Source organism: Chaetodon trifascialis, chromosome 4 (genome assembly GCF_039877785.1).
Source record: "Chaetodon trifascialis isolate fChaTrf1 chromosome 4, fChaTrf1.hap1, whole genome shotgun sequence".
NCBI classification, from domain to species: domain Eukaryota; kingdom Metazoa; phylum Chordata; class Actinopteri; order Chaetodontiformes; family Chaetodontidae; genus Chaetodon; species Chaetodon trifascialis.
The window spans coordinates 4,370,845-4,397,922 of NC_092059.1; the positions used below are offsets into that span (position 1 = coordinate 4,370,845).

Genomic DNA, 27,078 nt, shown 5'->3' on the forward strand with positions numbered 1-27,078 from the left:
GTGCACGAAAATAGCTCATTTCAGTTAAACAGCTTCTGAGGTCAAAATGAACAAAACTGGTGGCTCATAATTTGATGATTTTTATTAACATGTTGACATGCAAACCATGGCAGGTAAACCAGGCAGCCAGCCAGTTGCTACTACAACAGGTGCACATATTGACAACTGAGCTACATCTCATATTTCTCAGGTACAGAGAGCATGTAAATATAGCCTGCAAGACAACTGACAGCACAACAGTCTGGAGATAGAGTGCACATGAAGGTTATACAAGAGTCCCGCGAGTGTCCTCTGCTTGAGGTAAAGTGCCAAACTCTGCTTACATATTAGCCTGCAGCCGCCAGTTACATCGGCCAGTCCGTTCGTCCTGCACGGATCAACAAATGCAAGTTCTTGTTCTGTCTTTTATCTGCACTCGTGGTCGCCGATACAGCAGGAAATGTAACAGAGATGATCAGAAATCACAGTTTTGCACAGTCCACAGACGACATATCTGCTGTAAGTTATACTGCACGTGTGTGTGTGTGTAACCTTCCACATCACAGAAGAAGACGTGGTGTGAACAGAAACAGTTTGTCCAGACAAAATGGTAAATAAGCGAGTATTTTAATGCCCTAGATACAGACGAGCTTCACGATCACCAGACAGAGTTGAACTTCTCCATCCAGCTAGAATTTAAATGACCCACAGTTACAGCTGAGCAACAGCTTACGTAACGAGATTCATTTCCTCTCGGAGGCCCCCGGTGAGCCATAAAACTTGTGCGGGGCTTCTCCCTTGTGTCAAATCCTCAGATTCAGCTCACACAATCAAGCCTTTCACACCTGCCCTCGTGTACTCATACATAAATGCAGCAGCCACTGTGTGCAGTCGAGGGACAAAACAAAAGGCCGCACGTGCTGTGTGGTGAATTTAAAACGAGGACTGGTTCAGACATCTAGACGCGGTAAAGGGAACACAAAGTGTGTCAGGCTCTGGAAAAGAAAATCCTCCTTCTTCTCCTTTGGTTCAACCGGCTGCTCCACCAGCCGAAAGACCTGCACGACTCTGTGAAAGTCTGGAAGTTGATGCCCCACTATTTACATTTATTCAAAAAGAGCTAAATATTTTATCTTGAGGTGGGAAAAATATGCAAATGAGCAAACATTTCCCCCTATCATGCTGGATAGGAAGAATTCCCAAAGGTCCACTACAAGCAATGAGGAAATGTGTTCAGAGGGTCACCAAAGAGTAACTGATGCAGCGTAAATAATTAAACATTTCTACAGTTCATGTGGAGCGATGTAGGAAAAGAACACGGTTCAGCGGTCTGTTGTGGAAAATGTCAGCCAACAGAGACGGCTGCAGAGTGAAACTCAGAGGCCAAAGTCAGCGTCTCCTGTCGAGGATTTTCATGTTGGAGCTGAGTCTGAAAGCAGGTGTCTCATGTCTCTGTTGAAAGGACGTCATACTGCGTGGGACACTGTAAGTTTACTGGATGTCACAGCTCACACACACAAAGTGCATGAGTTTCACATTATTGTTCAGACTGTTAAAGAGAACAACATGTTCCCAATTATTGTCAGTACGCTGCATATTCACAAAATATCTTCTTTCTTCTTGTAATCAAAGTTAAGGGAAGTCTGTATTTGTATTATTTCTGTGCAGTGACTGTAATAAATGTGTAAGTGAAGTGTTGTAGCTGCAAAATGAGTTTAAAGCAATAGTTGCACATTTTGGGAGATGAGCTGAATTGTTATCTGGCTGAGCGTCACAGCCAGCAGTTAGCTTAGCTTAGCTTTTTTTTTTTTTTTTGAGAAAGGCTTCAATCATGAACCAGAAAAACAAATTAGAAACATATGTCTGTTAATAAATATTAAAGTTAAGCCAGGAACTAAGCTTAAGTTTATGATAATGTAAGGCTGAAACAAAAGAAAATTAATTTTTCAAGCCAAAATATCAAACATTCATTGGCTCCAGCTTCTCCAGTGTCAGGATTCACTGCCGTTCTCGGTAGTAAACTGAGTATCCAGTAAACTGGATTTTGGACTATTGATCGGATAAAACAAACAGTGTAAACTAACATCAATTTGATGTGCTGTGACATTTTATAAACTAAACGACTGACCGATCAATCCAGAAAAACACCAGCAGATTAACTGATGGTGAAAATCACTGTGAGCTGCGGCCCAACATGCGTGAATGCATCAGGTAGTTTGAAATATTTTTACAATCATGTAGTTTTTGAAAAGGATTCTGTACTGTGTTAGAGCGTATGTCTCATGTCAGGTTAAAATTTGGGGAATCAGCATTGTATCGTAAGAAAAAAAACAATTTGCATCAAACACTTCCGTTCCTCATTCGTGTTAATGTTGTGAAAACCAGCCCAGAACACAGAAAGAGATCCAGACCGGCTCAAAGACGAGACACACAGGTGCCATTTGTAACAGTCACATGATGTAAAGCACTGAAAGAAACAGTAAAGCCAGTAAACAGGAACAAAGCGCAGTATTGTCGCTATTTACATGCTCATATTCCTCACCCCCGTTTCTTCAGCCATGCGGGATGCGGGGGCTGAGAGGGCGACGCCTTCGCTGCCCCTCCGCGCTCCTCGCATCAACACAGTCTCCTCCGTTTGCGTGAAGCCAAACACATCCTCACAAACACACCAAACACTGGTCCTCAGACGAACGCTGCACATTTACCAGAGCTCTGCTTTCGATCATGAGCGGTTAAAGTTTGGTGAGCCTCATTTCAGCGTCGAGATGAGTTATGATTACAGAGAAACCTTTTTTTTTCTCAGTGGTCACTGGCATGATGTGAAGACAAACTGATCAGATCACATGACTCCAGCTGAACACACACAGTGTCACATGTTCCCAAGTGCAGACTGAATCTCGCATGTCCTCAGATCCTATAAAGGTTTCCTTCCTGCTTATGCAACAGTAAGAGGAAACAGTAAAAGTGAATCACAGTATAAAAGTGTGGAGAGTTCATCGCTTGACGTGTTAGAGGACACATGTCTCCTGGAGAATATACTCCAGCTCTGTAATGAGGATGAAATGCTCCGTGAGCTCTGCTCCCGGGCTGGGAGCCCTGAACCCTCCCCTCTTGTCTACTCCCATATCTCCACTCTGTCTTTTCTCCGAAGGACTGGACGCTCTGCCCGCAGGATGTGGAGAGAGCTGAGGGCGAGGCGGTCTGGGGGTCAGGTCAGGGAGGTTCGACAGCGTGGGCAGAAGGACGGGGGGGGGGTCAGACGTTATCCTCGATGGGGAAAACCAGGCGCGTGCCACGGCTCAGCAGCTCCTGCTCGCGGGAGTCCAGCTCACGCTCCAGCGCCTCCTCCGAGGTGCTGCCGCTCCGTTTGCCATTCACGCTCCAGCCCGAGCCTCCGGCTGCATCCCCCCCGCCGCCGGACGCCCCGTTGGCCGTGATGGCAGTGTCACCGAACATGAAGCTCAGGTCGCCGTCATTGTGGAGGATGTCGGAGTCGTGGTCCCTCAGCTGCTCGTGGTTCTGAGAACATATCCACAGAGGAACATGGGGGGGGGGGGCATGGGGGTGACGCACACACAGATGTAGGACACACAGAGCGGATGCAGGTGGTGTGAACAGGTGAACAGACTGACATTAACACAGTGCAAAGGCTCATAAGGGGCACTATGGATTTACAGAGGAGAGGGAAGAGGAGACTTGAGCTTAGTGGCATCTGCATTAAAGTGAAATTAAAGCCAAAGCAAGAAACACAGGAAACCACAGGCTGCACACTAACACCCAAACCAGAACCACAGTGAGTCTATGAGTCTGCTGACAGCTGTGACACGGAAAAACATCCACAGAAAGTGAGAAACCCAATTCAAAAGCACACATTGCATTCTGGGTAAGTAACGTAGAGCTGTAAAACTGTAGCATGAGGTCCTCACAGCTCTAATTGACTGGCTGACAATCAATAGTCTGGCCATGTCCTCGGGGACAACAGGATGAGCTAACGCCGGGTCAGCAGGGATTACTCAGATGAACGGATAAAAAAAAAAAAAAGGAAAAAGGAAGAGATTACATAATCTCTTCTCTCCAACAATTAACTTGGAGGGAAACGGAGGAAAGAAACACTCCTGATAAAGCCATCAGGCATTTTAAGTGGTTAAAAAGAGTGCAGCTGCTTTCGAATAAAGATAGTGACAAAACTGCTGCATGAAGCAGAAATAAATCTATTCTAAATTAATGAAAAGAGGACAACATAACAAATGTAAAGAAATCAGAGTGAGAGGAGTAAAGAAAAGAAGCTCTTAAAGGCCATTTTAAGGGTAAGTCTGGTAATATTCTATATTTATATTTATCAAAGGATTATAAGGATTGCTTGTGTAGCCACAGACCTCCTCTGTTATTAAAAACCATTAAAAACACATCAGTGAGCCTCAGCGTGGCACTGGCTGACATGTTCCCTCGTTACACTGTAGTTTATTTTGAGCCGATCACCCGACTGCCATCAATATTTACCACAACACCGAATGTGTACCAGTCCGCAGAGGAAAAAAGGCCCCAACGAATGCACTCTTTACCCCTATCTGAGGAGCGTTTGCTAAGACGTGCAGTGGCCAGCAGTTTTAGGAAAATGTCTGGTCTTTTCAGGAAATGAAACTCCTTTTGCGTGAGCTGTTTTTCACATGGAGGGACGGGCTAAAGCGTCGCTGGTTTTGTATTTCCACGGGATTTGTTGACAATCAGAAAAACACAGAACACTGCCAGCCTTATCCTTCGTGGTCAGTCTAATTTCTTTAGGCAGTCTTTTCAAAGCCTTTTCATCTAACACAGTTAAACAGAACTGATAAACTTCAGTTTCATGAAACTCAATTGTCATATCCCACAAGCCTATTTCAAATCTAATGCAATTTGCAGTCAATGGGGACAAAAATTCCCCTGTTTGTGGACCATTTTATTCGCTCCCAATTTCATAATATCCATAACCAAAGAGGAAAAATCCAAGGAGCTTTATTTAATCCAGTCTCCCCCCACTTGGCAACACAGAGGCCTGGACGGTCCTGATTATATGAACAACCGCCTAAATTCATGGCTCGCCTGGCAGGCAGCCTCACGCTGGAAAAGCAACTGCAGCGAACCAGGGGAGGAAAACATTTATGGATGCGGAGCTGAACTAAACTTTCAGGGAATTAAACTCAACTGACAATCCCTGCGTACTTTGCAGAAAGGAAATGTCAGTGAAAGGCTCTCCGGGTGACCGAGAAAGAAGAGTATAATGGCCGAACGCCTCCACACGAATGTATTTCACATGAAATGAAAGGGAGTATTTGCCAGAGGGGATCCAAGTGTGACCGTCTGGTCAATGGGTGTTTCTGTGCTTAAAATGTCTTGAAATGTCTTTCAGAACAGTGATCATCATTGAGGGGGTGCTGAGAAGGCCTTTTGTGGCATTTGAATGCAGAAAGGCTTCTTGACTGTCCATTTTCTCTGTGCTTTGTTTGTTTACTGGCAGGCACTGAGAATACTTTGACGCTATCACAATTCTCCCGAGAGAAAAACCTTCAGTATTCACAGAGATCCTTCCTGAGGCACCGGGCTCAGCTTTGAACAAAGGAAAGGAAAACTACCACCTCTTAGTGGTTTCACAGAATGACGTGGTTATAGCTAATTAGAAAAAGCCTTGAAATCAAGAATTTTAAATTAGCAATTTAGCAGCACCGAAACATATTTTCCAGTTAAAAAGCTTTTAAAGTCGCCTGCAAAAAAACATGTCATACTCTTAAAGAACGCAAATAAACCATATTCTTTGGAAATGTAAACAAAGCTTTTTCCAGCTGAAAACTTAACACACACCTCATACTGTGATATGGCTCCGCTAGCTAGGCGCTAGCTGGCTAATGGTCAAGTCTTATATGACGGGTTGGTTAGCTGGTCAACCCAAACGACATTTGATTAGAGACATCTATTAAACTATCCCAGAGTTCAAGATGAGTCAGACAAAATACTCAAAAAGTCATATTTTTTGACACATATAGCATGAAACAAAAACAATTAATGACAAAAATGTGTTATTTTGAAGGAAAGGTTTGACATTTTGGGGAAATTCACCTTCTTCCTGAGAGCCAGGTGAGATTGATATCACTCTTATGTCTGTATGGAAAATATGAAGCTTCAGCCTGCAGCCAGTTAGCTTAGCTTAGCATAAAGACGGAAAATAGAGGGAAACAGCTAGCATTTTGTAGCTCCAACTGAAGGTAACAAAACACACCAACTTTTTTTTGTATAAATCAAACAAACTGTTGAGGTGCTGGCAGGCAGATTTTGTTACAGAACCAGGCTGTTTCCCCCCATTTCCAGTCTTTGTGCTATGCTCACTGACTACAGGCTTTAGCTTCATATGCACAGACGAGTGTGGTATCAATCTTCTCATCTAACTCTCGGTAAAACAGTGAATTAAGTTAATTATTTGCAAGAATCTCCAACTATTGCTGTGTCTCTTCCTCTGTTTGTGTGAACACAGTTTTTCATACATCACTGGTTATGTAGGAGTGTCACTGTGTATTTGCTGCGTGCACAGTGTTTTTAGTGCACGTGGACACTCACCTCATATGCCTGGGGGCTGGTCAGACAGCTCGCCAGTGGTCCACAGTAGGCTGGCAGAGTGGAGGTGAGAGGTGGACCGCTGTGTGTCAGAATGGGCTTCAGGTAACTGGGCAATTATTAAGGAAAATGACCTGAAGACCTCAACAATTTATATCAGTGAGCAAAGGTTGGTCGAATGTAGTGAAGTTAATAATTAAGTTTATATCCCAGATCTGATTTTCTACACTGAACCACTTTCTAATATACATCTATGTATAAAAGCATTTCTAAGTTGTACTAATGCCTTTGGCTAAGGTTAATAACGAAATGCTGCTCTGTAGATCAGTTATAATAATTAATATCTTCCAGGCTGTGATGAATCCTCCACAACCTGGCAACCCAAAACCAAGTCCAAAAGTCCAGCATGACACCTGCTTTGTCTTCTAGCTAACTTGGAACAACACTTGACACTTCTGTTTTTTTGCTCCTATTTAAAGGCTTAGATATTGATCTATAAAGCATAAGTGAATGAAGGATGAATAATCAAACAGTTTGCAGAAGTTCATTAAAAAATAAAACAGTTTAAATTGTCTGCTTTGATAAAGTCATTCATTTCCTGTAAGAAGTTCTCTTCCTGCACCATAAAAGCATTTCAAATGATGAATTATGGCTTAATAATGCCTGCCAGCAGGATGTACTTGGAGTCTTAATCTGTATGGGGCTCTGTGAGGAGAAAGTAATTTGGTGACGCTTGGCAGCAGTGCAGCAGAGAGTGAAGCAGCAGCTCCTCTGCCTCCTTTTTGTAATTAGTCAGGCTGGATTGCAGTGTGGGAAAAACCCAATTCTCTGTTCAACTGGTCAGGTCACGATCCCTCTGAGGACGGAGGCAGTCGAAACATGCATGTTCAAACAGAAATCAAAATCAGCGGCCTACTGCGCGGTCCGCCACCCAGAGACCAAGGCTGTGCGTCATGTATGTTTACCCCAGCATCTGCAGCAGAGGGACACGAGCTCGCTTCAGCTGCCTCCAGCACGTGTCACCAGGGAGAAAGTCACCACTGGAAAACACAGCTGCTCCGCTCAAAACCAGCCACACAATCAGCCACCTGGGGAGGCAGCTGTTGAGGCGAGAGGACGGGGGGAGGAAATGGGAGGATGAGCTGCTGAACGCATTTTCAGGACCATGTTTTTGCTGCCACTCTGAGCAGGGACAGTAAACATTTTACAGATTTGTGCATGAGATTTTTATTTTTCAGGCATGGACCGTGTCTAAGTTTTCTTCAGGGAATTCAACGCTGCAAAATAAACTAAATATGAAATGAAATATGAATTGTCACTCTGATTCCAGGGCAAGCCCATGAGGACACCAACTGCAATTGTGATTTTGATGGCTTATTCAGAGTGCAGAGGGAAAATGGACCCTGGACAATCATCCTGACTGGATACAAGACCTGATATTACCACAAAAAGCTACTTTGTGGTCCAGAAGCTTTCTCTGAATCTGCACAGAAGGATACTTGTGATCAAAGGTGTACCACAGTCTGAAGAGCCACGCACTCTCCTGTTTGGTTTTACTTTGTCCTTCACCCTGGGTGCCATCCTGGAGAAACACATAGAAAAAAAAAATCAAGATTAGCTGCATAAAAAGATCTGGATCCAACATATTATCAGACTAAAAGGATCTTGGCAATTCTCATCCAGCTGATTTGGTTCCTCAAACTAAAAAGAAGTTGAATAACAGCACGCTCTTATTTTGAAATGTAGGCAACATGAGAGTTAGGACCATGATCAGCAGTCACATGATCTGCTGAGGGCTGATCATATGACAGCACTTATGTAATGGAAACGTATAGCAAAAACTACCAGCATGCATTGGGGCTTTAGGTTTCATTTGATGTGTTTCCACATTGTTAGTGGTGTTATGTTTTTGTGCTTTTTTTGTGTTTTTGTTTGGCTGTAAGTGCATATTAAGTTCCCGCTAAAGAAAGTGCATGCTGTTGGTTCTGTACTGATGATCTCAGCGTATACAGTCCAATGTTTATGACTCAAGTCCATTTCCTGAATTGTAAATGACATATTCCCATCATAATCTCACAGATAAAAGCAGTGTTTTCTGGATCCAGTGGTCTGATAACAGTCAGAAACCTCAATTATTTTGTTTTCTTATCTTTAATCATAATTATGTCAACTATGAATGATGCTCCACACAAGACTGTGGTTAAACCACCTAAATACTCTGTACTATACTAAGTATGTGACAAACTGATCGGTGTAGCTAACATCACACAGCTCCATGGTGACCTGCACTCCTCCCTGCAAGACAAGATTGAACTGAAATGACTGAAGAGTGAGTTCATAATAATGATGATAATGATAAATAATAATAATAATCATAATGTGTGCCACAGCTAATGGTGACTATCTGCTTCCTGTGTCTCATTCAGGAAACTCACTTCCATTTCTCTTGACAAACCCTATGCATATCTTAGGACTCGCTGACTGTGCTCCACGTCAACAGAAAATTGCAGAAGCAGAACCATTTCAGCAGTGAGAGCAGCATCGACTCAGAGCAACAACAAATGCGCTCCTCACCCCCTGTAAGACCTGGAAGCTGTCTCCACAGGGCTGCAGGTCCTGATCTGGGTCCACGCCAACCCTGAAAGACAGGAAGAAAGTCAAAAGAGAATATTAGCATCTCATGAAAATGTATTTTAACTCTCAAGCAACTAAATTGCTGCAAAGCCTGTTACAAATGTGACTCATATTTGCTCAGATGCTAATTAGCAGGATTTGTCAGTCCCTTATACTGCAAGTCTGCAATTTTCCTACTTGTGACCAGTGATCTTCGATGCCTCCTTCGATGCAGCTTGAATTTGACGTGATTTTTGTGGAAAGCTCTCTCTGACACAGAAATCATCTTTTTGTGACGGCTGCACCTGCAGAGCACTGATTTGCTCTCTTCGCGGCTCTGCTGCGTGTCAGAAGTTGCTTTCAAAGCACACACATCAAAGTGCTGATTGCTAGACCCTTTCAGTGGCTGGAAAATGCTGCAAATTAGCACTCAACTCAAGCACGGACAGAAAAAGAGTGAGAAGATGAAAGATATGACACAGTTTGCATAATTCAGCGTGACGTGAGAAATGGAGAAAGATTTGGCAAAGATGAGTCACGACCCAAAGCACAAAACCACAGCCTTAGGAACAAGACAGGTTTACACCAAAACCAGAAATCACCGTCAAGTCCCCCTCGAAAATGCATGCAAGATCACATAACTGAAATAATTATGTATGACTGTGCGTGTTAAAAAAAGGGCTGGAATGGATGGAACAGTTTGCACTACTGTATTTTGGAAGACACACTGGGTCAAACCAAACTTTGAAATATAAAGCAGCAGCTGTGCAAATATTGACCAAAAATTGGTCAATGCAGGAATTTTTAGTGTGTACCATATTCATACTATTACTATTTAAAGAAACAGTTTGACATTTTGGGAAGCTGTTGTAAAAAACCTCACAAACTAATGGAGAACTGTGCTGTATGTGCTGGGGAAATGCGATGGCCTGTCTCATGATCAGGTGCTTTCACCGTACAGAATGCAAATAAGATTTCAGTTCCTTTAAAGTTACAGCCGCACACATTTCCAGTCTTCGAAGCTGGACATAATTAATTTCCCCGTGGTGTCTCTTACCAAACCAAGAAGGATTAAACTGAACACAAGCAGATTTTAAAGGGGCACTTTTAATTCACATAAGCTCTGGAGCAGTTGAGTCTAATCCTTGTGGACAGAGGCCAAGGCGTGGATGTGTGGCCTTTCATGGTTAGATCTGAAACTACAACTGAGGCTGAACAGTGGGAGGTGAGACTAATGTGTGTGGTTATCTTTAGACTTTTCCATAACAGCCTCACAGAGGAAATATCCATTCTGACTGAACGGTAACACCATTTTTTTTTCTGCTTTCCACCTTAACAGCTTGAGAAGGAGCAGGCCACGGCCGTCCAGCCGACTCTCCCCTGTCTGACCAACACACACACATACAGGATCTTCAGGGGGTGGAGGTTGGGTGTATATCAAAGTGCCTGCAAAAACAAAGAGGTGCAACGCCTGCTGGTGCTGCACCAGGAAGGATCTGTGTGATTAGGACACAACTGTTGGGGGTGCAGCACACGTTTCCTCTGATAAGAAACAGTATAGAGCCGCCACACGTGCTCATATGCACACACATTCTTACGTAAGAGTGCCCCACTGACTTCAACTCACCCTCTAACCTCCAGTCCTAATCCTGAAAACATTCCCTCCTCTCCTTAAACCCATCAGCTATTCCTCACAAGCAATTTCCTTGCAGGGTTTGCGTCCTCTGGGGAAGACAATCCTGAACAAGATGGAGGAACCGCCAGGACGCGGCTCTCGGTTTCTTTCTTACCTTCCTCTGTTGCACATACTTTTCAGATCAGATCACACATATCTGTCGAGCTACTTCTGGGCACCGGGGTGTGTGATTTGTTCTTTCCACTGCTGTGTGAAAAACCGGTGGACTGTCCACGGAGAGACAACAGAGAAACCAACAGGGTTTTCACATCACCCAGAGAAAGCCAGGATACGGTGCTGTAACCCTCGAGCTGCAGCGCCTCCACCAGAGCTGCTCAGCTCTTTAAAAACCAGCTTTCCTAAAATATTCTCAAGAATCAAACCTGTTTTAACTTATTCCAACCTATGAATATTATTCTCCATGTTCTCAGGAGTCTGAACATTTCCCATGGGCCTTTGCCTTTGTCACAGCTAGAAGGTCCCGGGTTCGATTCCCACCTGGGGCGCTGAGGGCGTGTCCTCCACCACGCCTTTGGTGCCTGCTGCCCCTTATCTCGAGGAAAGGGGCCTTTCTGCGTGGAGATTGCATGTTCTCCCCGTGTTCAACTGGGGGATCCTCCATAAAATGACACCCCCCCCCCCCAAAAAAAAAAAACATGCATGAAGATCACCACCTGACCAATGGTGATGACATAGGAAACTGGGTCCCCGGGCGCCGGTCGCATGGCAGCCCACCGCTCCTGGTCTGCTAGGATGGCTCAAAAGTGGAGGAAGAATTTCACCAATGCATGGCGTGTGTGTAGCATGTTCTATGCAGTGTGTGACAAATAAAGGGGACTGTCCCCCCTTTCTTTCTTTCTAAAGGTACCCCATGTTCCCCTTTATCAGAAAAACAGAAGTAGAGAAGTAAACAGTGAAAAAAGAAAGTCCCATCTGAAGCAACCACACACTTTCCCAACACCAGTTACTGTCAGAGAGTTTGGACACATCCACATACAGCACCTGAAGTACTCCCACTTTCCATGCTTACGTCGCTCTTCCTGCAGCACTTCGCTTCCCCGAGCGCTATCACATCATAAACACACACACTCAGCGTCGATATATGTGTATGTGCAAAAAGAAGCATGTTGTGTGTTAGATACTCATATGAGGAACTGGGATGGTCACAGTGCAACACAAAACTCTCACATTTGGTCTTAACATTAGATACAGATGAAGATTGTATGTTTAGAGAATAAACGTTGTTGTTTTTTTTCCATGAAAATGGCAAAGTTTTCACATGTTAGATAACAGCATATCATCTACACCATTCTGAGTATCAAAAGCTGAACAGTCAGTGTTAGTTTAAAGGTCCAGTGTGTCAGATTTAGTGCCATCTAGTGTCGAGGGAGCACACTGCAGCCAGCTGAACACACCTCGCCTCAGCCCTCCCCTACACTGGCCGTTAAAAACGTGGCGGACTCCCTCTGATCCCTCTGCGCATATATAAAGCTCAGTCCACAGTAACAGAAAGACAATAATTCATATTTTGGGTCATACACAAACAAAAACAGAATTATGAATATTCCATTTAAGCCAAAAGATCCCCCTAAATCCTCGACACTGGACTTTAATGGCGGACGAGACATAAATGAGAGTTTAAGCAGATAACAGTGACCACTTGTTTTCTCGGTCTCGGACAAATATGATCCTCTGTTTTGGGGACATGCACTAATCCCTGGACTTGGCACAGAGGCTCCGCAGATGTTCAAGCCCACACATATAAATAAAAATAAAAACACGGGATGAAATAACTAGAACTCCCCAGCTGACCGCTTTCATCTCTTATTATCAACACTTCCAGCTTGATTTCTTCCACTTTCATGGATTTCAGTTCCTCTCAGTGTTTGAACTTCGGCTGAATTGTAAATCCTTTTCAGTACTTTGACCACATCAACTGCAATCAGCACTTACACTAAAATAAACACTTCACCTTCGTTCAGTCCTTTCAGCACTGCCATCCCAAATTTGGCTGCCACTTCAGCTTCTTTCAGTGTTTAGCCGAAATTATACATTCCACGTCCACAACTGTGTGAGGGTCCTCTGATTTCCTCATCAGAGGGTCCACACAGACATCTATGTACCTCCTATTTCAGCACTTCCATTTTAACCTCCATGCCAACGTCTTTCAATAGTTATATTTTGTAAGCCGCTTTAATTTCTTTCAGCTGCAAGCACACTTCAGTTTTCTCCCCAGAATCTGCTTCCTATACAGCAACACTCTACCAAAACCCAAAGTGAGCCTCTACAGCTAATAGTTCCTCAAAATGCTCACCGAATCAAAAAATTTGAACTGAAGTAAACTCAGTAAACGTTAATAAAGATGCAAGTGCATCTAAAAATGTTCAGCACTGGAGATGACAGATTAGCTTTTTCCTGCGCCAGCATGATCACACAGGCAGATTACGGACTATGGATTATGGACTGTGCGGACTGTGCAACCGCACACTAGGGGGCCTTGCGCCTGCAATTCTGCTTTTTTTTTTTTTTTTTTAAATGAATACATTAGTTATATATGATTTTGTCTGTCTCCATCATGGTCACATTAAAAACAAACAAACAAACAAACAAATAAATAAATAAAGAAGAAATCAAACAAATCAAGTGGGTTTTTCATTGTCAGGATGTCATTAGCCCTCACTGAAGCACGTCTGAGCACGTCCGAATCTCAGGATATAAATGCACCGGACCTCTTCGCGGAGATGAGGATACTTGGAGAGATAATCCCAAAGGGAGCAACTACAGCACTTAAAACACTTTGATACCTCAGAGGGATTGAAGGAACTTTCCCTAACTGTGAGTTTACACTCAGGATTCTGTTGACTTTTCCAGTGACGGTGGCATCAGGCGAGCAAAGCTTTTCAAAGTTGAAACTAATCAAAAACTATTTGCACACCTCCACCTCACAGGACAGACTGTGTGGGCTTGCCCTGCTATCAGTTGAAAAGGACATTGCATCCAAACTGGATTATAAAGATCTTATTGCTGAGTTTGTGGCCAAGAAGGCAAAGAAAGTGACTCTGACATGATCAGTTTCTGCTCAGTTTATGCAGGTGAGTCTGTCTTATTTGTTAGAGTTACAGTGCAGTAAATATGTTGTGTATAGTTCTAATAAAAATGAACGTATATTATGAATGAAAAGTGTCCTAACCTACTTCTTTAAAATGTCAAGATGCCAAAAATAGTGACTGAGCTGACTTGATATACTGTAAAGCCATTCGTTGCACAGTTGATTTTTGCCCCTTTGAAATAAATAGCAAATAGTCATAGCTGAGACTATGTGTATGATTATGCTGTATTATTCTACTTGATAAAAACGTATTGCAGCGGGATTATCCGTGCAGTAGAACTAGAATAGCTGTGTCCGTGTGACTGTTATTCATGTGCAATTGCGAATCCATGTATGTGAGCAGGGCTTCACATTTCAACTTCGCACAGGGCCTCGCACCCCACCCCCCACGACAGCCCTGCACATAGGGATCATTTTATCTGTCGATGGCTACACTGTCGGGACTGATAAGCTTCACTATTGCCTGCTTATAAATCGTCCATTAAAACCCATTAAAAGAAACCACAGCGTGTGACGAGGGTCACACCAGACGTTTGTTATCTCAGCACCAGTTAAAACAGCATCAACACATCCTGCTCGTCGCCCTCACTGCCTCATCAGAGCTGCTTCTCTCTGACTCCCCAGCCAGAGGATTGTGTCATAAAAATAGTAAACAAGTTTAATCTTCAGTATTAAATACTGGGGGAAAATACTATCAAACAGACTGCTTATATTATATGCAAACACACAGACTAAACTTCTTTTAATGCTCCGCATCATGTGACATCCGGCTACTCTTCAGGGCTTTGAACATGTCCCCCACAAAGAGTAAAAATGTGCAAATTTATGCACATATACAGAGGATGATAACAGGAGCGCTGAGCATCCGCCCGCCATGCGCCACATGTCTGAGTTACCATGGCGATGAGTGCACAGGGGAGACTTGGCGGCGCTGTAAACCTCCACCAAACACAATAGTTCCTGCTCGGTCCGAGGAGGCATTACTCATATTAAACAGAGCCTGTCCACTCAGGCCGCCTCTGCTGCTGTCACACGCATCACCGGCCCATAATCCGCTTTGTCATGACAAACACAAGCTCCCAGTGCATCATGGTCAGACAAAAAATACGCGAGGCCGGCCCCCAAACAGACCGACAGCTACGCAAGCAAAGCACCAATCCTGCCGCTGATGGCATCTCAAGCTGGGACATCTGAAGGTGTGGCAGCTTGGCGATAAACAGGAATGATGTTGGTTTTAAGAGCCAGCATTCGACCTGAGAGTGAAGACGCTACGGCACTTCCTCTGGAGGAAAACGCCAGGATTTCTTCAAGGATGCAGCAAAAGTCCCTGTGACTTGAAAACCCTGCATGAAAACACATTTGAGATGGAGAGCTGGCAGCAGAGGAGAACTCTGGCCCCATCTCCTGGACGAAAGCACCAGGCAGCACAAGATGAATTTAACAATGTCAACTGGAGAGGAATTAGAAGAGGAAATAGTAATGCTTCATTAAAACTGGTGCAAACAGAGCAAACATATAACTGCCCTCCAAAGACTGAGCAGTAACAACAGAGATAACAGGTATTTCTTCAGGTAAACTCAGTAAAACTGGCTCAAACTGAGTTGTCATGCCTTAATTTCATGTCTTTTTAGGCTAATTATCTTATCTTAAAAAACACCTGCCACAGAAGCTACATGATAACTATGAAATGATATCTGTAACTAACTGATAACTAGAAATGCAGCTGCTGCCTTTGCGGAAAAATGTGTCTTTTCTGCATTCTAGTTTGTTTAGCTAGTTTTGAAAAATAATAATAAAAATAAACTTTATTTTGATCATTCACAGTTCATAGCTTGTAGAAATTAACATTTTCTCTGTTTTCTTTGGTGTCTCTGGTGCGACAAGCAAAACAAAAATTTTCCACGTTAGAGATGTTGGTTACTGGTGCTCCGCAAACGCTAAGCTAGTTAGCTTTAGCTTTAGCAGGAGATTAGCAGTTTTTTCCCCCTCTTATGTTTAGATTTAGGTTTTGCCTCATTTTGATATGTGGAGCTAACTTCATTACCAAGGTGTCATTTCATCAACATTGATATTTTCATCAACATCCAACATCTAGGGAAAAAGAATTAGTGAATTTAGTTTCAGCTTTAGCGAGGGCTAGCTGTGGTTAGCTCACCTGCTAGCTTTCACGTCTCTCGCTTTAGCTGTCTGCACGCTTTCTGTGGCAGAGCACAGTAATGGAACAGTACTACGGGTATTCCTTAAAATATTTTTTTCATAATAGGAAATTTTTAAGCTGTGAGAACGTGTAGATTAATCCACATTGTCAGAAAATTGTCATGTCACCTGATGTGTAGCCAGGACAGCATGGGCGTTGTCCCACCACCAAACACCCAGACAGTGAAGAAGACAATGAGCAGCGTGGTGGTGAACATCATCTGGCGGGCGTAAGTGGCCGTGTCTCGGATGGCCAAGGCGAACGCCATCGCTCCGCGCAGACCTGCAGAGGGTCACATCCAAAAATCCTCCAATCACATTTAGTCAGCTAAAGGAAAATCTGCCATTTTGATAATAGCAAATTATAGATATTTAACAATCTCTGGTGTCAGCTTCTCAATTGTGACCATTGGCTGTTAATTGAAAGGTATTAGCCTGTTCAACCAAGCAAACTGAAGACATTACTGTTAAATTGTGAACTGCATTTTTTCACATTTTTTAAAATTTCAGACCAAATGATTCACTGACTAAGTAAGAAATGATAGGCGACCATAATCGAGGATAAATAATGTGTGGTTTCAGCCATAAATCACATTTAGCCTGAAGGAAAAAGGGAAAAAAGTGGCTTTTTCATACCAGCAAACATCATCATGTGCTGGAAGTTTCCCTTGATCTTGTGTCTTCTGCCGAGGTTGAGGAGGAAGGACAGCGGGTAAATGTTGAGAGCTCTTCCAATGAATATGGCAATCTGACAGACAGGTCAAGAAGTCTTTAACTGAACAATTTAATGCTGGAGAGATTAAAGGGAGCGGGTGTCCTGACGGATGTATTGCATAAAAGTGAACCTTTTAATGAAGCAGCAAAATGTTTCTTGGAATGACCCGATTGTCTTTTTGGACATAAATAGCACAAAAATCCCCCACAAAGGACCTTAGCTATGACCCAATTCTACAGCTGTGGAAAATTTGTAATTCTATGAGAGGGATAGTCCCAAATGAAGACCGAAAAATGCACATTTGTCGTGTCCCAGAAAGGATACAAAAGCCCCTATGATGAAGATGGGGCTGAAAATGTGATTCTGGAAGGTGAACAGAGCCAGACCCATGTAGGAGAAGATGAAATTCTCTGCCAGGAAGTGAAGGACCTCAAAGAGCTGCGTGCAAAATAGAACATTCATCAGGAATTCAGTTTAGAAATGGATGAACAGAACAAGAATACGAGTAAAAATGCACAGAAAGAGCCTTCTAACGTTCAATCCGCTGCTTAATAAAAGTCCTCTTCCTGGTTCTCTGAGCTATGCGCCTCATCTGTTCCCTCAGAATCCAGAAAAGCTTTGGGAGTAATGTTTTTCTTTCCTCTCCCAGATGATTAGAGAGCCGAGTGCATCTACATTGCTCTGCGAGGGAGGCAAAGGACAGGGCGAACACACTAATACATGAAGTACTTTGACCTTGCCAATGTATTCATGTCTAGCTTTCTTTGAAACCAAATAACACAAGCCTGCCAGGACACTGATCCAAAATGTGTCACGCTGCGAGCTGTCTACGTGCTAATCTGTACCCAGTCCTCAAGACTGAACCCCCTCTGGGAAACTAAAGAGTCGTGTCAGGAGGGATGTCCTCAGACAACCCCGATTAAGGTCACAGCAGGCTGAGCGTTGAGCCATCTGGCACTGGGGACGAGCACCCTGTTCGTACTACTGGGGGGTTCAAAACTGTCCAAAATAGATGGTTCGTGAAGTGGTGGGATGCTACCTGCTTGGTGCGTTTTGTGGACTCTTCAGAGAGGTTGTTGTAGGTGTAGTGAGCCTGCGTGATGCCGCAGAACAACACGGCCACGACGCCTGTAGGACGACACACATGCAAACACAATGACTCCAGTGCACTGCACAGGCGGGTCGGCTGCATAAATTGGATATGCGATTGACAATTCGCCTGTTTAGAAACATCAGAACCGAGGATTAGCCTTTCAGCCCTCTGACCGCTTTGCTTCTGTGTATTATACTGTCTGTCTGTTTCATCTGCTGCACATCTGCTGCATAATCTGCATTTAAGTCCCTGTCACATTTCATTTGTATAACAGACAGATGCAGCTCTCTGAGGATGGTGTAACAGCTTTTAGTTTAAACTGCTCATAATCATGTTGGTGCATGATCATCAGTTACGTTTTAGTTATCTGGAAGAAGCTTTTAAAAATGACCAGCGAACAAAGAGCTGCATTATGGGAAATGTAGGATCCAGACTAAGGACTAGAAAATACAGATATCTTGGCTTCTGCTGCTTCAATTTTAGTCATTCTTTTTTTTAATCTGACGTTTATGAGTCTACCAACTTTCTAGAATACAATACTAAATCGCTGTTGTACCCTTTTAATGTCCGGTCATAGAGAAGAAAAATGCCCATGCACTATCAAACCATTAGAGGTTAGATACAAAAAAAGGTCAGTTTATTATAAACCTAAAATATGACAATAGCGGATAATGGCCTGACCAAAATATTCACTTTTGTCCACACTTTTTCCCAATTTTGTCCCCTTTTTTATGAGTAGAAATAAACTGACTGTCTTTTGCCTCTTCAACATGCTTGATTCATACCTAGAAGTAAGTCAAAAACAACCACACCAGTCTTAGCATGTCCAGATAAAGCATGACCTGGATGACTGAGAATCTTCACAGACAATATTTGATTCATTTAAGACAGAGAGAAGTCTGACACATGCTGAACACGCAGCCTTCTTTCACCATCCCGACCACTGCCTGACTCAGCTCACCTGTGAACCCGCAGGCTTCGGCCAGCAGGAAGGTGCTCCAGGACATGAGGAAGAAGAGCGCCGTCTCCAGCAGAGGGAAGCAGTGCAGCTTGGTGAACTTGGTGACGTGGGAATCGAGTTAAGGACGCAACACTGTTCGGGATCCTTACTAATCTAAACTACAACACACGTGCTATTCCATCAAACTGACATCAGTCTGGGAATTAGACTTAATTTTTGCGTTTTCATGACAAAGAGGGTTTCAGAGAAGGATATGAGAGCAGTGACGACTCCTGTGGCTGCACCCATCACAAAGGAGCCGCTGAAAATACCCAGGAAAATGCCCACTGACTTGAAAAAGGCTGAGGCATCAAACATGTGTGTGTTCGCTCCACTGGGCTGGTAGGCCACAATGGACCTGAAACACAAAAAACAGCAGCAGGTACTTTCAGCATTTGTCATATGATGCTTTCAATTCACTTCCTCATAATTTCCATTTTGATTCTCTTTTTGGAAAATAATCTCTGTGTCCATGTTTTGTTTACATGTCTTGCAAAGGGGATCAAAAAATAGATGATTAAAAAAAATTTGGTGAGTCGGTGATTTATGATCTTCCAGCAGAGGGAGGCAGAGCGCCGTCTGCCCGTCACGAGGAGCAGCGATGCACAGCGGTGCTGCTCTGTCTCACATGTCAGTGTTGAATTTCAACATCAGGAGGGGAAAAAAGCTCAAAACCCAGAAGGAGGAGACAGTTATCTGGTGTAGAAGGACGGAAAGTGTTGAGTTTTACAGATTTAACTTACGATGACAGCACAATGGCCACTGCGTCATTCATAACACTTTCTCCAAACAGCAGAGCGTAGAGATCCCCGTCTGCATGGAGCTCATTGAAGATGGCCAGCACCGTCACTACAAACAGGGACGCAGATAGGCAAAACATTCAAAGAGGATCTAAAAGCATAAACTGCACCGCATAAACCTGGCCAGCATGCGTCCTACCCGGGTCTGTGGCAGAGATGATGGCGCCAAAGAAAAGGCAGTCGGTGTAGTAGAACTTGTCCGTTAGCTGTCCGACCACTTGCATCAGTTTGACCACACCGTACATCAGATTCCTGAGGATAGAGAGCAGAAGGTGCAGCGCGTTCAGGTCAAAACAGCAGGGTGTGATCACAAAGCAAAGTCATAAAACAGGAAGTGGACACTCACCCAATCACAAAACACGAGATGGCAGTGCCAAGAAAGGCATAGGTTATGATGGAGCCCAGGTTCCTGAAGAAGTGTCTCTGGAAAAGGAAAAAGAGAGTAAGATAAAGAAAGGAAACAAAAACTGTGAAAGCGTCTCTTTTGTTGTATTTTTGATCTACGTGTGTGTTCTTTTCATTTGTTAACTTGCTGTAAGGACAGGTTTAGCAAAAGTGTTCACAGTTAGCACTGCTGTTCTCAGATGCTGCACATCTTTACACTAAACGTATTTTATTTTCCCTTCACAAGACAAATGTCTTTCAACAATGAAGGATTCAACTCAGGTCAGTAAGGGCCACGGGTGGGCGAGCGTCTCCCTGTCAAACAGGACTAGAAACACAAACACAGATTCAGCTGCTGGACTGGTTGTAATACAAACAAGCAGCACAACAAAGACGCCTCTCCAGATCACTTGAGCGTCCCGCCAACTCTCTGCGCAGCCAGCATCTACGAAACAAACATGCTGATACAGATTTCTCCAGGAAACGAGCCTTTTCCTCGCTGACTGCCAGGAGTGATTTCTGTCAAATAAAACCTTAAAGAATCAAGCAAAAAGAAAGAAACAATGCTGTGATGATTACGTTCAGGATACACTCGGCTGATCGACTGTGACGGCGCAGTTAGATGACACGCTGCTAGTCATGCTAACATTTGCTCATCAGTTGCAGTCCTGCGTGCTTTGCCGCAGTGATCTAAAGCAGATGATTAACTGAAGTTAGCAAGAGGAGGCACACAAACGCTCGAGACGCACACTCAGTCTTTCTGTTTCTGTCCAAAGCTGTTAACAGCGTGCTTCAAATGAACTCCCGCTGCAACAGATGATTTAAAGAAAGAACGTTTTTAAAAAAACAGGCTAACATGACCCCCTGCTTCCTATTTCCTCAGGCCCGTTGTTTGACTCAGCAAATTACATTGTGAATAACAGCCTCACTGGGAAAACAAAAAGGCCTGTTAATACACACTCCTGCAGTAGCTTCAAACTGCCACAGAGAGATTTTTTACGCCGCAAACTGGAGGCATCTTGTACTTTTAGAAATTAATATTCTCCACAGACTAGATTTAACAGCAACATGCAGTAAGTTAACGCTGAAATAACTGCTAGTCCATCAGACAATAGATGAATGAACAAAACATTAACCTACAGTTTTAATAATCGCTGGATCACTGAAGTTATTTATCAAGGTGACATTTGCTGTCAGACGAAAACAATGTGATAAAACCTTGGGTTTTGAGAACTTGTGATTTGTGATTTTCTGTATTTTTTACTACTTTATATGCTAAAAAATAAATCTGCACGCTGCAGCACTACAGTAAATTTATATCACCAAGACTAAAGCTTATGCATTTACTTCATAGTGAGTTCTCACTTGAAAAGCAACAAAAGCATAAACCAGTCAGTCTGCAGACTGCATTTCTGAGCGTGCTGCTGATGGACATTATTCTGCCACAATGCAATGCACAAAGGATATGGAGGTCACATCTGGAGAAAATATGTACAGAAATTGTGGGTGGTGATGAGACAACTACAAAAATGGCTATTAAATATTAAGAAAAACATTTCTTGGGGCACAGGCAAGACAAGAGGCCCCAGCGGCAGCTCTGTGGGGCCACTTTGTTGAGCTAAATGCCAACGTTAGCATGCTAACATGCTAGCATACAGATGATAAGTAGGTATAATATTCAGATTAGTGCATTAGTATACTTAACTTTGCTAATGAGCACAAAACACAAAGTACAGCTGAGGTGGATGGGAATGTCTTTGCATTTTGTAAAGTATCTGACACGTTGAAATTCGGGGCTGATGGTGGCGCTCAGCAAAAAGTCAGGGGATCACCAGTCATCCTCTGGGGACCATGAAAGTCCGTATAAAATTTCATGGCAGCCCATCAAACAGTTGGTGAGATATTTCAGTCTGGACCACAAAGGTGAAACTACCGTCCATAGAGCCGCAGTGCGGGTATGGCTGAAAGCAGAATAAAAACTGAACCACTTCACTATACGCTACGGTCAGATCCTCACGTGATGCTCTGCGCGGTAGCAAAGCACAACGTTATTTCCCCTCATCCATCTGACTTCTCCTTGATATCATCTATCACTGCGTAATTGGAAAAGGCTGAGGTGCGCCCTCGCAATGAGAACATATATCAGATGTCAGCAGCTGCTTAAACACATTTCACTCTCCATTATTTCAAGGTCGGGGCACTAAAGCACCTACAACCCACAATTCTCCCACATAGAAAGCACCACCTGAAATCTCATAGCCGTACACACGGTGATGGATTAATAATTCAGAGTGCAGAGCCTCCACAAGGGTTCCTCAAATAAAACAAATCTGTTGCTCTTCAACAATGAAAAGCAGAAACTACTCATTCTGTCAGCGTCAGCCGTTTTTTTCTTTACCAGCTTAAACAGCAGAGAGGAAATGTGAGACATCTGCTCTGTGCTTCCCCCCAAAAGGGCCGCTTATGTTCAGTATGAACACAGAACACTCTCAGCGTGGCCAATGGGGGCTTTTCTTAGCTAACTATCCGTCCAATGAGACAGCAGTTTGCGGCAGCAGGTATGACCACCATCACCTCAGGTTATCAAACTCAGCTTTGAAACAGTCACAGGTGCAGAATTTCACATCTCACCTTCTTCAGACTGTACCCCGCATGGAAAATAATAGGAGGCAGCAATATGTTGAAGAATACTTCAGGGTCAAAGGTCACCTGGAAAAGAGCGTAAAATAGAGGAGTTAGCAGAGTAAATCTGGTAAATGCAGTGCTGAAGAAGAGCTGGTGTTCTTCTCTGACTGGTACCTTGCGCAGCATATCGTTCTGCTCCACATTGTGAATCTCTCGGGAATTGATCTCGCCTTTGAGGGTGTACTCAAAGAACTTGCCGCTGACATTCAGCAGCAGGGTGCTGACAGGTCCTTCCTTCAGCGAGCAGCTTGGGGGAGTCTTGTTGTGGTAGCTGGTGGCAGGGATGCCGTACCGCAGAATCACACCCACCAGCAAACCTGAGGATGTCAGAAAGGCCGAGACACGCACATGAAATTTATATCCTTAGACAGGTTTCTCATGGGTGCAGCGTTTTCAGTTAATCAGCTAATGAATGTTGGGGAAAGAACCACCCAGAAGGTAAATGCCACCAAAATCAACCCCCTCCAGCCAACTGCTCAGTGCGAGGTAATGGTCCAGGTGCCTCTGCCTCACAAGCCCCCAGGATCAGGCAGTGACAGGCAGAGAGCAGCAGAGCAAAGGGAGAAAAATGAGGAGATGCTAAAGCCCGGAAGAAAGGAATGAGGCAGGCAGTTAGAGAGCATTAATCCTGCGATCAGACAGCAGTTATCTGCAGGAGGCATGGCACAGCAAAGCCGCCAGCACCGCGCTCACGCTTCCTACCAGACGGTTAACCTCGCACATCACACCCTGCCTTTAGGCTAACCAAACACACGCACACAAATAGTGACAGTTTTGTAACAGGGTTGGCTTTAAATAATCCTCGAGAATTAAACCTGTCTGTCTGATGTCTCAGTTTCTATGAAAATAATCACCTCAAACTTTAGGTTCTTTCCAGCGAAGGGGAAATTCCATGTTTATGGACGAGCAAGTGCCATCTGATGTCTGCCTTTAAACCGACATCAAGCACTATTATCAATACATTCGTAGTCATTGATTTGTCTTTTTCTTGCATTTGTGCCACAATAAGCCACTGAATACACCAACTGAAAACACAAGGTTTTCTGTAAAGTCTGCTCTTTATACAGCGAATCAATACTGTGACAAGGTTTCTGCTTGGCAGCACTTTAATCCTGGTGAGAGTCCAAAAATTACAAACAGTGTGCTCTAACACAACGTATGCTTTAACTTCATCACATCAAACTCAACCCAGAGAAAATAATATTCTGTAGCCATGAGGTTTGAGATGATGATTTGACTTTAATATACTAATTCCATGTGTGTTTTTGTCCCAATGCCAGGAGCTGGCCCGTATCTGTGGAGCTGGAAAATGAAAGTACAAAGGCAGCTACACGGGAGGAACGCCAAGGCACAGTTTACTCTTTACGCATTTGTAAAAACAAGTCAAAGTCTGTCTTTTCCATGTGGGATGTCTGGTTAATGAGTAACATTTGCAGCACTGATGAATGGGATCATTCCGATAAACTATGAGGAAAAACAAAATACTACAGATGTGGTATCACGGCCTTTTTGTGGCCAGCTGTGTCCTGAAACATTCAGTTCAGCATTGCCCAACAGTGGTCAGTCACTGACTCGGGTCACGGTGTTTGTGTGTTTTGCTACTTAAAGAGTTTCTTCTCTGAAAAATATCTGCCTCCCTTCAGCTGCTGGGAAACTAGAAAGATCTCTGATTTCACAGCTAAGCATTTGCAGTTTGCCGGTGTAGCATGTTCCATCCCATGAATAATCTGTGCTCATGTGGATGTCCCTGCAGGAATAAACACAAACTCAGTGGCACAGAAATACATCTGGACCCCAGCTGATGGCAGCCCGTCTGACACTGCATGCCATGATCTCTGCTTTCATACCTTTAATTTTCTAATCTTGCAGCCTTTCAAATCCACAGACAAAGGTTAAGTCCATTTTTATAGATTAATGATCATGTTGGTTAGATGTGCAGTTGTGTTGTAGTGACTGCGCTTTAAACAGCCAATGAATGTGGAGGGTGAGGACATACAACACATGCAAAACATGCACTTTATGTTTTCTTCTGTCACGTGACATTCTTTGAGAGATGCTCGATGGTATCACAGGAGATAAAACAATAGTCTACATCAAGGTCACTGTAATCTGATTTCTTACACCTCAGTCTAAGTGGCCTCAGATGACAGGGTGCTGATTCCCAGTCAGGGCTGCACATGCATCAGCCTGCTGGAGTTTCAGACAAGGCTGAACAGCCGACAGCACCTTCTAGAAAGCAGCACCGGCCCAGCCAGTGAGGAGCAGAGTGAGCTGGTGGAAATGCGGAGGCGCGTCAGTGCGTTTGTTCAGACTTAAATCATCTCAGCTTTATCTCCCCATCGCCTCTGTGCAGCCGCCGCACAACCACCAGGGAGACTGAATCATGCAAAGCCCGCGGGAAGGTGGCAACTGTGAAGGAGAGAGAGCCTGTGCGCGTGTGCGTGTGTGTGTGAGTGTGCGTGAGTGTGTGCATTCAACATATAATCCAATAAGCCTACCGTAAATCATTGCCAGTCCGGTTTCGTGGAGGAACCGGACCCGTCTGTGCTTGAAGAGCCAAATGGTGAGAATGGTTAAGGTCAGCAGTAAAATGAATGTCAGCAAATTAACGCTGTCCTGTCGGTGACTTTCCTCGGCTTCCTTCTCGGTGGCAAGTTCTTCCATTCCGTCGTCCTCCGCCTTCAGTCCCGAAACCGCGATCAGTAAGATCCAAACGGGCAGAGTCGCGTCCAGCGCGGCGAAGGCTCCGCGCCGCCTGGGCTGTCGGAGAGCGTCCATGGTGCAGGATGCTGCTGCTGCTGCTGCTGCTGCTGCTGCCGCTTACACCACACCGCCTCTATGCCATGTCACTGCTGGAGGATACGCTCAGCTGAGCCGAGAGGGGAAACGGTCCAGCGTTCGCAGACCGGCGAGTTCAACCTTTTAAAGGTACACTGCGCGATGCGAGGAAGGGCGACGGAGCCGCTCCGGAGGGGGACTGCGCTGCCCTTGTGGAGGAGACCGAAGCCACCAAGTCGACTGGTTTCAAAGCTACTGAGTCACTGTCCCGAGATTTTGATGAATGTGCAGTTCGGTGCTCTGTCCTCCTTAAAACAGGAAATTCACAGGGCTGTGCACGGGTGTTAAACGGCAGGACGTTTCAAAAGAAGTGGAAGCAAATATCCGCCTCGGATAATGATGGTAGAGGGAGGTGAGAGGTGGGGAGATGCCGGGGGGGGGGCACAGCTGGAGGAGGGCCCAGGCGGGAACCACAGCAGTGTGCTTCAGGAGGCGTTTCTGTGTCCCCCAAGACGTTAAAGCCGCACCAATCAATATTATTAAATCAATAATGGACCAACAAACAATGTGAAAGATCTACTGAGCATTTTAGCTTCTTTAAGCTCATTGTTTTGGTCCAACTTCACCTTTTCTTTCACCCTCACCGGCCTCTTTTCCAACAGCAGGCAGCTGTTTGCATTGAAAAAGCTCTGATAAATCCACTTTGAATTACCTACTAAGCACCAAACAGCGGCTGCTTTCCATTAAACACAACCTGTAGCTATATATCTGTCAGGGGTTGGTGGAGACCAAAGACAGAATGACAAATTTCTCAGGTAGACAGACTCAATTTGCCTCTGCTGGACGTGTAAGATAAGACTTTATTGATTCAATGCTGGGGAAATTTCCTGTTGCAGACAGTAAGAATAAAAAGGTAGAAAAAGACCAAAAAAAAAAAAAAAGGATACCAAACAAAATCAACTTCATATAAGTATATTATATATTTGAAAGAGTATAAAAAAATAATATGGCCTCATGAAGAATGACTCAGTGTCTCAGTGGAAAATTTTGAATTGCTCATGTAAGATGGAAAACTAAATACAGCATTTTTGTACCATTTGCAAAGTGGAAAATATGTTACACAGTAAAAAAAAAATACATGGTGCAGTAAGATTACATAAGCAAATAGGCAACTGTTTGCTAACATGTAAACCATAGCTGCTTTACACAGCCATGTTTGAGGACACTGCTCCTGGTTGCCAAAAACTTCAGTGACATGCAGATTTAATAATTTCACAGATTATATTGTACTCACTGTGTACATGTACTACAATAAATAAGTATTTAATAAATGACTGTGACTTGATGGGAACTTGGAGTTGTGCAGGGTGCGTGTGTGTGTGATGGGGTAATGATAGTGTGAGGGGTATTTGTGTGTGGTGGGACTCAACAGCCCAGGGCCCCTTAACAGGTTAGTCACGCTTTGTGCC

The 27,078-nt window shown here is 44.0% G+C and overlaps 2 protein-coding genes across 4 annotated transcripts in view; both read right to left on the reverse strand.

Moving 5' to 3' along the window:
• nit2 (nitrilase family, member 2) overlaps nucleotides 1-27,078 on the reverse strand; it is a 70,810-nt gene that overhangs the window by 3,102 nt on the left and 40,630 nt on the right. The window lies entirely within an intron of this gene.
• slc9a7 (solute carrier family 9 member 7) lies at nucleotides 65-25,882 on the reverse strand. Of its 3 annotated transcripts, none has more exons than XM_070960929.1 (16): nucleotides 25,330-25,882; nucleotides 22,946-23,148; nucleotides 22,778-22,855; nucleotides 20,109-20,185; nucleotides 19,902-20,014; nucleotides 19,706-19,811; nucleotides 19,179-19,320; nucleotides 18,924-19,029; nucleotides 17,909-17,997; nucleotides 17,194-17,307; nucleotides 16,791-16,902; nucleotides 16,284-16,437; nucleotides 9,136-9,199; nucleotides 8,061-8,143; nucleotides 6,565-6,670; nucleotides 65-3,498 (listed from the first exon to the last, which is right to left on the reverse strand). In XM_070960929.1, exons 1-16 carry the CDS (start codon nucleotides 25,607-25,609, stop codon nucleotides 3,235-3,237), a joined length of 2,091 nt encoding a protein of 696 aa, XP_070817030.1. In that variant the 5' UTR covers nucleotides 25,610-25,882; the 3' UTR covers nucleotides 65-3,234. The 3 variants fall into 3 exon arrangements, with proteins under 3 accessions (XP_070817030.1, XP_070817032.1, XP_070817031.1); XM_070960931.1 differs by having other exon boundaries at nucleotides 65-3,642; XM_070960930.1 differs by having other exon boundaries at nucleotides 18,924-19,024; nucleotides 19,174-19,320.